We start from the raw sequence: 11,908 nt of genomic DNA, 5'->3' as shown, positions 1-11,908 counted from the left end.
CAGCGGACCAGCTCCATGGGACAGCGGTCGTACGTGTTCTGAAAGAACCCCACCGGCAGTTACAATTGGCCCCCCCCCCCCCGCCCCTCCTACCATGCCCCCCACGGTGCCATGTCCCCCCCCGCCCCCCCCACTTCCTCTCCTCCAGCCTCTGCCTCAGCTTTCCTCAGGAAACCTCAGGAACTGTCACCAGACACCTCTATCTCTCCTTGACTTGATTTCCCCTCCAAGATCTTCATATTTGGTTTGCAGTGCATCAGAAACCCAGTTTCCAAAGTTTCCAAAGTGCTTCCAATCTACTCTCTCCTTTGACTTTCAGAGGATAGATACCCTGACATCTGCAGAAACTATTAACCCCATTTCGCAGATGAGAAAACTGATGCTCAGAAAGGTTAAGTACTTGTCCAGAGGCAAACAAGTGAGCAGATGACTCAACTTGGGGCATCCAATGCCAAGGTCAAGGTACTTTCTACCGTTGCCCTGGCCTTGGGTTCCTATTTTGCCTTTCTCTTCCAGCTTTCTCCCATTCCCTCCCTCTTCTGGGATGGACTTTTTATTTCCCTGACACCCTGCTGCTTGTATTTAAGAAGGGTTCTCTGAGAAATACAAGCAAGTTCCAATAAATGCTTGACTGTGATTACCACCCACACCCCTGTCCTGGTTCCACAAAAACTTCCTCTCTCCCCTCCCTATACTCTCCCTGCTACCTCCACTACCCCCCCCCCCCCCACCCCCCCCCCCCCCCCCAGTGAAGGAGAAGGCACATCTTACAACTACATCCTTCATTCAACACTCCTTTATCCAGCTCTTGCCTCCAGGGCAATTCTGCTCCTCTTGCACCTTTAAAAGAGTCCTAGGAGGGGTGCCTGGTTGCCTCATTCCCTCATTTCTAGGAGCTTTTGGTCTTCCTTTCTTGAACAAAGGACTCTTGACTCAGTCTACCTCCATCCCTTTTGCTTGATCTGTTTAGAATGCCACTTCACCCATCTCCCTTCTGTTGGGGACAAACACACCCCACCCCTTGCTTTGTAGCATGCTAAAGGAATCTGACAGGCCTGATTAGAAAGAGGGGGTGGGGGAAATTGAAGAGCAGAAAAGTTACCGATTAGCTCAGGGTCACACGGTGAGTCAGTGACCAGGCCAGGAAAAAACCCAGAGGTTCTGTGGCTGGAAAGAGAAGGCAGACACTACTTTCCTGCAGATGACCCCGCGTACACACCCACCTGGAGCTGTGTGGCATAGTGCCCCAGCTTGATCTTCAGTAAGAACCCATCTTCCCCGACTTGGTGCTCTGCCTTCTTCTGCAGCTCCTGCACCAGGCCCTCCAGGAGCTGGGTGGCCTGGGCTCGGTCCTGGGGATTGTCCAGATCGATGGCATCCCTTGGGGCAGGGCAGGGGAGAGAAGACTACTGTGGCCTCTCCTTGGGCAAGGAGGTCAAGCACCAAGAAGAAGTGGGAAATCCCAGGCTCCAGACTAAGGGCACTCCAGAGCCCACAAGACTTGTTCTGGGCAACTCCACAGGCATCACAGTCTAGAAACACCCCCTCTCCCCTCCCAAGGTCCCCTTTCCCTGTTCCCCTTTCCCAGAGACACCACCCCTTCTGCAGAGAGGGACAGAAAGGACTAGAATCACACCAAAACACAAAGAGAAGAGCTAAAGGTCAAAGGGCCTGTGTGGTAGGCCCCGCAGAGGGCGGCTCAGGGCAGGGGGATTTACCATGGCTGGCTCTCGATCCACTGCGCCAAGTAGTGCCGAACCTCGATGGGGAAGTGCTGTCCATACAGCACCTGCATCTGGCGCAGCGCATCTCCCTGCAGCTGCTGGGCTTGGATCCAGCCCGCCATGTCCGTTCACCTAGGGCGAGCGGAGGGCTGCAGAGGCGGCTCCTCGACAGGAGAGAGGGCCGGGCCTGCCTCTGACCCTGCCATGCCCACCCATCCCTGGACCGCGGTCAGGCCAGGCCCCTCCCCTCCTACAGACACGCTTTCCTGTGCGGGAAGAAAGATGGTGAGGAGGGGACGGCCGCCCTGCCCTCCAACAAGGAACCCGCTGAGGCTTGGGGAGGGGCTCCTGAAAGTCAGGTGCCCTCCCCCTCTTCCTCTCCCCTCGCCCCACCGGGGCTTCCCCAGAGGGGGGGACAGCTAGAAAACTGAAAGAGAAACTTGACGCGGAGGCCCACGGGCCCTCTGGGGAAGGCTGCAAGAACCCCCCACACACACCCCCCACCCCGCCTCGAGCCCCGAGTCCCAATTTCTGGGCTGGGGGGTCGGGTGTTATTCCAGCCCAAACTTAGGGCACCGACGGCTCCCACCGCAAGGCTCGGTCCCCGCCGGCACGTGGCTGGGGTGGTTGAGGAGGGAGGGCTGGGGTGACAGACGCTGTCTCTACGGAGGCGCCACCCAGCCGTGCCCCCACGGTCTCCCACTGTCCGGCCCGACAGCGCCCCCTGCTCCCCGCGGCCCCCTCCCTCCTTCCGCGTCCAGCGTCCCGTGCCCCGCGTCCGCGCCAAAGCTCCCTCTCGGTCCGGGACACCCGTCCCCGCGCCCCGGCCGGCCGTCGGGCTCCGGGGCCCGGGGCGCGGGGGCCCGGGGTGGGAGTCGAGGGCCCCATCTCCGCGCTCGCCGCTCGGGACGCGCTGCCGGGCCACCCACCTGGTGGCGCCGAGCCGTCTGGCGGCGGGGCCGGCTGTCCGCCCCGCGGCTCTCGCTCCCGGCCCGCGCTCCCGGCGGTGGCGGCGGCGGCGGCTGTACTACAGGAAGGAGCAGAGAGCAGCGATTTCCTCCTCGAAGGTCAGCTGCCTCCGATAGACCATACACAGCGCGCGAGCTCTCGCCAACACCCCTCCCAGCCTCTGTCGCTCCCTCCCTGCCTCCGCCCTCGGTCGCTGGCTCCCGCGCGAGTGCGCAGCGGCGGCCGCGGCCGGGCCCCTGCGGCGAGGCTGGGCGACGCCGCGCCTGGGGGCTGCCCCGACGGCGGGGTCCCCCGGGAGTCCCAGGCAGCCCTCGCCCGCGGGCCCCCGACCGCGGGCAGCAGGCGCTGGAGTGGCGGGGGATGGGGGTGGGAGAGCCGGGAAACCCCGGGCTCTGGAAATCCCAAACCAGGGCCTCAGTTTTCTCACCTGTAAAAAGGGAGGAGGGTAGGGTTGGACTAGCTGGAGATGGCTTCCAGCTCTGCGTTTGTCATCTTTTGAGTCTCTAGATGAAAAAAGTAAATGTAAATGTGTGTGTGTGTGTGTGTGTTGGGGACACAGCTTTTGTGACCTCTGAGGCAAAGCCCTAGGGAGGGGAAAGACTGGGGATTCCAGAGAAGGCAGCTCACCACCAGGGCCCCACCTCCCCTCCTTCCATTACTCCCACCACCCTGGGCTCGCCCCTGCAGTGGAAACAGGAAAGAACCTTGGCAGTCTTAAGTTTCAAATCCCTCCCCCAAATTTTGCAGATAAGAAATGGAAGTCCAGAGAGGGAAAGGAGTTGCCCAGGGTCACACAGCAGGCATATGGCCTGGTCTGCGGACTATGATCCATAAATGATCCTGCCCCTCTGCTCACCCAGTCCAGTCACATCTGAGGCTGGTCCTACCTTCAGAAAGGTCCGGAGGGGCTGTCTTGAATCCTCACAAATTCACAATTGCCGGTGGGCCTTTGCAGGCCCTGTAGGGGGCTCTCAAGGAAGGGGTTGTGACCCAGGCAAGGCTCAAGGAGGGTGGGCCTGCAGAATTGAGCAAGGCTGGGCTGGAAACCTTCCATCCCCTTTGCCCAGCTTCCCTCTCCTCTGGGCCTCCCCCCTGCCTGGCAGCTGGGATTGGCAGCACCAGGGGAGGGCCTCGCCAGGCCAGGACCACGTGTCCTGGAGGGAATCATTCTCATCTACCTCCCTCCTTCCCTATGCCTTCTCGGGTCTGCCCTTTTCTCTCCATTCCCTCCCCCCCTCACACTACTCCCCCACCTTCTTGCCCCTCAGGACCTCCCCCACTTTCATTCTTTTTCCTTCAGAGAACAAGCCAAGTTTCCAGCTCCAGAAGCTGGGATGTCTGGGTCTCACACACATGGCTGCAGTCTCTTAGTCTCCTGGAGGAAGAAGCACACGGCCTCTCCCTCGATTCTTCCCTCACTTTGGGCAATTCATTTGGTGGAGGAGGGCCAGATACACAGAGCTAGGAGGTCACCTGGAATGAGAGTCAAGTGTCAGAGCTGGAAAGACCTGTAGAGATGATTTTACAGATGGGGCAACAGAGACTGGAGAGAGGAGGTGACTTGGCCAGGGTCACACAATCTGTCGGGGACAGATGCAAACCCATTGCTACACAGAGGGTTTGTGCCCTCCAGCCTCTCACTTCCGGCAGATGGGTAAGCCCGTGATTGGGAGGAGAGTCCTTGGATTCCAAGTCCTCTGAGCCACATCTGGAAGGCAGGGGACCACCCTTGCCATGTACCCACTTCTGGGCATCTGGAGAAGGTGATATGGGGGTGCCAAGTCCAGAGTGAGAGCCCTGCCTGCCCACCGCCAGGCAGCCGCCTCTCCAGCCTGCTCCTCAGGGCCTGCAGGGACCTGCTGCTCCAGCAGGCAGCTGCACCCACCAAACGCCTGGCTAGATTGGGCTGGGCTGGGCTCGAAGGTGGATAGTCCTGGGTCCTAAAAAACTAGGACTAAGGTGCCAGTGAGCCAAACTGGAGGGGTTGGCCTAAATGGATGTGCCCCCATAGCTTCAGAGAGTCGCCTGCTGTGCCCCCACCTTGCGTTCAGTGGCTGCAGCCACCCCCCTGGCTAACTCTGGCTCTCTCCCCATCTGGCCTCTGTCTGTGAGGCCCTGAATCCCAGTGTTCTTCACTGCCTGTTGCCTCTTCTTGCTTTTTGATTTCCCTCCTCCTTTTGATTCTTTCTCTCTAGGTCTCTGGTCTCTGGTTCTCTGCTTCTGTCTGGGTTTCTCTCCATTTCCTTGTGCCTCTCTCCTCCCTTTGCGATGCAATGGGGAGAAGGAGGAGCTTTGGAGCTTTCCCAGGATGGGCAAAGGCCACCCAAGGGAGTGGAGGAGGGAAGGGTGTCAAAGTTGGGTTGGGGGCAGAGGTGACTGTGGTCGTGGCTCCGGATAACACAACTACCCGGAAATGTCAAATTTGGGGTTTCTTTTTGCTTTCAGTCCCCTGCTTTGGTCTCTGCTATTTCCCACCACAAAGCACTCTGGTGGTTTCAGGGGCCCAGACTATAGAGGAGAAAACTGAGGCCTATGGGATGGGGTTCAGGAAGATCAGAAACTGCCTCGGGTCTGGACTGAGCTGGAGTCCCAGGCTGGCCTCTGCTAATTGCCCCTCATTCCCAATTCCAAGATACAACATTACATGGGGAGTGAGGAAGGATTATAAAAATCATATGGGAATGCATTCCCCCAAAGAAGACTGACCATAAAATATTATTAGGAATAGTAATAATCCCTAGCCTAGTTTGTGGTTAGCATACTAAAGACACAGCCCGAACTGAATCGTGGCACATTAGTATACAAACATCATTGTACCCTTTAACTCAACTGATCTTGCAACAACCTTGAAGGTGGCCAGAGCTACATTTGATTAGCCCAGAAAGGAGAGCTGTCCACAACCGTCCGGCCAGTAAGTGCACAGCTGGCTCCACGATCCAAGGGGCCCAGCCCCACGCGAAGGTCTCAGTATAGCCTTCCCGACATCCCCCGACCCCAGCACGCACCCACAAAGGGAAGGTGTCTCCTCTGGCTGGGCTAGCCCATAACGGTTCTGTGGCACAGAGTGTGGCCCCTCCATCTCCACGCCAGTCCGCGCCCCTGCTCCTTTGACCTGTGCATTATATGAAGGTGGGTTTGAATTTATGGAGGAAGGGAAGAATCATCTCGAGTCCCATTTCTGGCCTGCCCTTGGAAACCAGGTTAGCCCAGAAGGCTGCGCTCATGCCCCTTCCCTGGGGAGAACAGATTGAGGTCACCTTGACCTAACCGTCCCTGGGTGGGGGGTGGGTGGAGAGAGGTGGTACAGAGCTGTCTTTGTTTCCTCTGCTCCAAGTACCTTCTTCAAGGAGAGTTCCCGTGGTGTGGGAGCCAGAGGGCAGAGGGGAGGCAGGGTGGGGTGGGGAGCCTTCCCAAGAAAGCTGGAGGCATTCCAGGAAGTATCTCTGTGCCCACAGAGGGAGACCTGAAGCCCTTGGGCTTAACCGCCTTGCTCTCCCTCACCTTGCCTCTGCTGGGATTATCTACCTCCTCTCTAGCCCCAGCCCCAAAGCTCTTGGAAGGGGAGCCGTAGGCCCATGCTCAGCATATACTGCACCCCCAAGACCACTGTCCCTGCCTCTCCCCAGTCTCCCTATCCTGGTACCTCCCTGTGGATAGATAGGCTGCCTCCATTCTTGTCCCTGAAGACAGAGCAGGACCTAGGGAAGGGGTGTGTGTGCCGTGAGTAATTCTATGTGAATTGAGGGGAGGGGAAGAAGCTGCTGGATCCTCGGTGAAGCCTGTGTGCCCTTCCTGCCTCTGTCCCTTGTCCTCTACCACTCTTCAGGGAAGTCAGTTTACAGTGAAGTTACCAAGAGAACACACTGCCATCCTGCCTGAGGCACAGTAACTCTCCTCTGTTTCTGGGAATCGGGGTGGGAAGGGCTCAGGACTGACTGGGTGGGTGGGAGGGAAAGCCTGCCTTCCTTTGTCTGGCTGTCCTAGCCACCTGCCTTGGGAGAGCCACCTATGGGACAAGGACAGGAGGGGGTGCAACGTCAGAGAACGGGGAAGGAGCCCATCCTTTGCTCTTCCTTCTCACGGCAGGGGGAGGCCCTGGAGCCTAGGGGGTGGAGAGGGGAGAGGTGGTACAGAGCTGGGCCTCCCAGGGGGACTGCCGGCTGTCCTGAGCAACCCTGGGTCACGTCTGGCTCTCATCCTCTTCCATGAGGACTACCAGGCCCCTCTACTCACTCATTTCTCCTCCTTCCAGACCAACAAGAAATCTTTCGTGCCTGAGCCAGCCCAGTACCCAACCTCAGGCCCTCAGAGGGGTGCGTGGGAGAGGACTGTGCATCTCCTGGCCTGCTACCCCCACCACTCTGCCACTTTCCTTTGTTATGACCAGAGGGAGCTCCTTTCTCCCTGTCCCTGTTTCTCATTGTTCCTCGGTTCATCATGTCACTAACCCACCCACACCTTCACTGCCGGCTCCCCGGCTCCCAGCCTCCGACATTGGCTCCCCAGTGCCCAGAGCAAGTGGGGGCTATCAAGCCAAAATGAAGACGCGGCCAATGCTCCGTCCCCCCCCCCCCCCCCCCCCCCCTGGCCTCTCTCACTCCAAGCTTTTTTTGCCCCTTTCATTCCATCTCCCTGGAACGCCAGTCCTCCCTTGGCCACCTGGTAACATCCTGCTCATCTTTCATGGGGTCAGGGTAGTGTAGAGAAAAATGCAAAGGCTTTGTAGTCCTCAGGACCTGGTGCAAAGCCTGGCTCGGCTGTGTGACTTTGGGCAGGTGAGTCTGCCTCTCTGGACTGAGCCACCCCCTGTGTAAAAAGGGGAACAGCAAGACCTGTCTCCTAGGAATGCTATGAAGATTCAGTCCCAGTGACTCGTACGTAGTAAGGCGTTCAGGGACCCTGGCCAGTAGAGCTAGGCATTTTCTCCCATGCTGTCCTGTAGCCCTCAATCCTATACTGCAGGCCACTTCTTGTGGCTCTTTACTAGTTGCTGAAAGGCTGTATTCCACTGCCTGGTTCATAATTGAGGCTTCATAGATATTTATTGGCCTAATGAAGGTCCCTCAAACAGGACAGGGCTTCCCCATGCTCCAACACTTCAGGGGTTCCCTCACACTAGTACAGACCCCGTTTCCCTTTCACACATCCTGACCCATAGCACCCAGAGGGCTCTCTCCTCTGCCACCCTGGCCTCTGCCTGCTCTCGTCCTACTGACCTGATTTCCTGCCTATGGCCCCAGCAGCCTCGTCTTTGCCTGCTGCTGGGTTGACTTGTGAATTCTTAATCCCACTCACCAAGTCAGGAAGATACTGCCTGGGGTGACCCTCTGCTCCCTCCTCTGTGTCAGCCCTGTCCTCTCCGGATAATGCAGCACCCGATAATGCAGAGCGCCCTAGGGCTCTGGGTGGAGAGGGCACTGTGACACGGTCCCAGGAGGCAGGGGCGGGGAACCTTTGGCTTTCCAAAGAGCCGTCCCTTTAGTTCTGGCTGGAAGGGAGCCCAAGTAAGTAAGGTGCACAAGAACAAGACAGAAAGTGTCTGAGAATTCCCAGGTGAGTCCTGTAAGGACCTGCACATCCATCACTCAATCCGGTCTCCCCGCCCTCACCTCGCCCCCATGCCACCCACTCCTGGCCCCAGCAAGCTGGCTGGGGTTGGGCTGAGGGAAAGAAAGAGTAAATGCACATTTATCAAGTGCCTTCTGCAAGCCAGGCATGATGCTTGGTTACTTTCACAAACATTGTCTCTCCACTTTTTCTTTTTTTAAAAAAAAATAGTTTATTTTCCTGTTTTATTTCTTTGTTTTTAAAGTTTTACTTAAGTAATAATCTCTACACCCAACACAGGGCTCGAACTCATGACCCCAAGATCAAGGGGTCACATGCTCCTGTGACTGAGCCAGCCAGGTGTCCCTTCCTAATGTTCTAATAGGTAGTATAGCCCTGGCATAAAACTCAGAAGATTCAAAATGGGAAAGAGTTAGTCTTTCACCTTTCCCGTCCCCCCAGATGCCCTCTGCAGGAGCAACCACAATTACCTGGATCTTGTGTGCATCCCAGAAAGATTCTATGTATTTGCAAACAGATACTATATTTTACTTCCCATTCACACCTGAGGGAAACTGAGGCCCTCAGAGAAGTGAAGTACTTTAACTAAGTTTCCATAGCTGGTAAGTTGGCAGAGCTGGGATTTGGAACCAGACCTAACTGAAAAACTCGGCTCCTTTCACTGCCCACGCTCTGGCAGAGGTAAGCCCTGGCATCGACCAAGCCTCTCCCAAACCACTGGCTGTCACAAATCTCCATTCTAAGGCCCCAGAAATCTGGACATCTGCCTTCCCCTCTGTTGTGCGCCCAATGCCTGTATTGACTTAATAAGGAGGAATCATTCCCCTGTGAAAGAAGAGAAGTTCCCACAAGCGTCCTTCCTTGGCTTCTGTGTGGCTGGTGGTTCCCCAGGGACAGCTGGATTCCCAGGATTCAGAGCATTCTGGAGAAGGAAGCCACATGAGGATGGGTCCCTGACTAGAGGGGATTATGGTTGTGGTTTCAAAGATGTTTCCAGAAAATGGCCTCACGTTCTCCCTGTGGCTGGGCCAGGCTGAGGGAGGTGTGAAGCGGGGAGCTGCTGTTCTCTGTTCTCCGTGGTAGCCATAAGCTTGTTCTCTAGAGCAAGGGAAGGAGGCTGGAGTCAGTCCCCAGGTAAGAGGAGGTTGGATGTATGGACAACGGCTGCCCACCAGACTTCCAGGCACTCCTCCAGCCTCTTTCTCTCCTGGGTCGGGACAGGGTCAGCCAAGAGATGACCAACGCTCTCTCCAGTGTGTGTTACTGTGTCTGTAGGTATGTCTCTGGGAACTTTCTCTGTGGGCTCTCTGTAGGGCTTTCTGGATCCTAGCTTCCTATTCAGTTTCTTTCTTTCTAGGATTCCTTCTGCATTATATCTCTGTCTGGTGTCCCCTCCACCAAGGAAACTATGTCCCTGAGGCCCAAGGGAAGAGGGTCTCACCTCATCTGAACTGTCAAGTAGGGAGAGGTAGGTGTTAGACCTTTCTTCCTGTCTCAGGTTGACAACATTCTTGTTTTGCTGAGGTAGTCACCCAGAACATTCCGTCCTTTGTGTCTGTGCACACAGCCAGCCAGATCGTAGTGGTCAGTCAAAGATGTGCTGTGAGACTCAAGAATGAAGAGGTGTACCTGCCCCACCCTCCAGGGCATTCTAACTAGCCCCCTGTGGCCATCGCTCAGCTGCCAAGGCAGCTGGATGGAATTCTAGACCTGACCAATCCTAGGAAGAGGGGTGTAAATCTTTGCTGTTAACAGCTCTATGGTGCTTAAGTCATTCGAAGCACTATACATGCATTACCTCACTTAATTCCCCTAACAGTGCTACTAGGTACGTCCCATGACTATCACCACATTACAATGAGGAAATCGAGGCCAAAAACTTGCTTAAGGTCACACAGCTCAAGGAGCTGACAGCAAGTCTGGTTTTAGATTCTTTGCTCTTAATTACCACACAGTCCCCTTGGGTTCCATTTCTATTCCTAGAGTGTAGGGTTTGTTCCCCAAATATTTATTGGGTGTCTGCTCTGGGCTGGGCATGTGGGTGGATTTAAAGGTAAATGGGATATTGTGTGCTGTCATGGGTAGAGAGACATGTAAACAAGAAATTGTCCTTCAACACAAGAGGTGCCATAATAGAGGCACAAACATCATGTGGTGGGAAACAGGGACAGAGAGAGAGGTTCTCATTGCCTGGACCAAGGGCAGACATCTAGAGGGCAGGACGAAGTTCCAGGCAGAGGGAACAGCATGTGCACAGATAGGAAAACTTACAAGAAGGAGAAATGTGGTGTGCTCAAGTGCCAAAACATCTAGCACAGTGACTGTCAGGTGCCAGAGAGCTCAGAGCTGGCGCTCCTGTCCAGCTTCCTGCTCCAGCCTGTCCTCCTGCTCTAGCCTCCAAGTGCCCTGCACCTACTCCGGGCAAAGCACTGTGCCAGGTGTTGGCCCAAAGTGTGGGATAGAAGCAGTTGCCTAGGTGGGGGAGGACTTTGTTGAGATCAGCTACAGACACAAAGATCTTTGTGGTTGGTGTTATTCTGGAGGTGAAGGGAAGGCTGCTGGGAGGAGAGCTGCCAAAGGAGGATTATGGGAGAACTTGGGGCCTTGCAGATCTTGGTCATCTCTTGACGTGAAGATTTTCAGACTGTAAGGAAGGGAAGTTCTGGTACGTGTGGGGTCCTTCTCCTTCTGCCCCTGCAGCTAGGTTTCTGGAGATCTGACATGCCTCGCTTTGGTGCCAGCCCTTGGAGGGTTGCCAGGGAAACGGCTGGCCAGCTCCAGAGATGTAGCCAGAGGAGAGGAGAGTGGGTGACTCAGGCTGCCTTCTCAGACACCACACCCCCTCCCCATTACATGGAAAAGGCTCTCAGAGACCCCTTTCCCCTGGATCTTATAAAGGTGATCGTGTTTATTCTTGCTTTTCTTAACGAGCAGTCAGTTTCTCCCCGCAGCTCTCACTGGTGGGAGCTAGCAAGAGTCCCCAGGGAGGGAAATGGTGTCAGACGCCCCTTCCTCCTTGCCCGCCCCCCCCTCCCCCCCCCCGATTTACTCTGGAATCGTGGGCCGGACCCGTTTGGCCGGGGCAAACGTAAACTCCTGCTGTGTCCATTCAGGCTTTCCGCCCGGGGGGTAAGCGGCAGTCCTGGCTGAAACGCCCTCCAGGGAGCAAACCCGGGATAATTATTGATGGGGCAGCGGTGGACTTCTGACCTGGGCCTGGGAGGGACAGGACCCGGAACGCGGGCCTCAGCTCGGGGGGCGGGGGGCGGGGGGGGGTGGCGGGCCGCGGAGCGGGGCCAATCAACGCGATCACAACAGCCTGGCGCGAACCCTGCTCGTGGTGGTCGAGCCGACCCAAACAAAGCAGCATGTGCTCGTGGCCCCGTGGGACCCGCCTCGGGAGCCGAGAGGGGACGCCACTCGCCCCGGCGACAAGGGGCTGCGCACAGCGCCCGCCCCCCTCCCCCACCCCGTGCGCGCCGGGGGGTTCCGGGTCCCTCCAGGGCGGCCGCGGACCGGGTGCGGGGGACCACGGGGCTCACGAGCGCGCGCCGGGCGGAACCAGGAAGCGGCGCGCGCCGGCGCGGGGCGCGCTCGGGCCTCGGTGCGCGCGCGGCGCGCGCGCCCCCGCGGGCCCCGGCGTGAGG

At 57.1% G+C, this 11,908-nt stretch overlaps 2 protein-coding genes across 2 annotated transcripts in view; both read right to left on the bottom strand.

Annotated features, from left to right (window-relative positions):
- Positions 1–11,908, bottom strand: part of LOC110573273 (signal transducer and activator of transcription 5B) — an 871,639-nt gene that overhangs the window by 17,257 nt on the left and 842,474 nt on the right. The gene's annotated exons all lie outside the window — the stretch shown is intronic.
- STAT5B (signal transducer and activator of transcription 5B) lies at positions 2–2,741 on the bottom strand. The gene is made up of 4 exons (XM_044921723.1): positions 2,654–2,741; positions 1,719–1,856; positions 1,103–1,380; positions 2–38 (listed from the first exon to the last, which is right to left on the bottom strand). The coding sequence occupies exons 2-3, from the start codon at positions 1,844–1,846 to the stop codon at positions 1,188–1,190; spliced, it is 321 nt and encodes a 106-aa protein (XP_044777658.1). The 5' UTR covers positions 1,847–1,856; positions 2,654–2,741; the 3' UTR covers positions 2–38; positions 1,103–1,187.

Source organism: Neomonachus schauinslandi, chromosome 15 (assembly GCF_002201575.2).
Source record: "Neomonachus schauinslandi chromosome 15, ASM220157v2, whole genome shotgun sequence".
Classification (NCBI taxonomy): Eukaryota; Metazoa; Chordata; class Mammalia; order Carnivora; family Phocidae; genus Neomonachus; species Neomonachus schauinslandi.
Note: the sequence above shows the minus strand (reverse complement) of the source record. Positions and strands in the feature narration are given on the sequence as shown.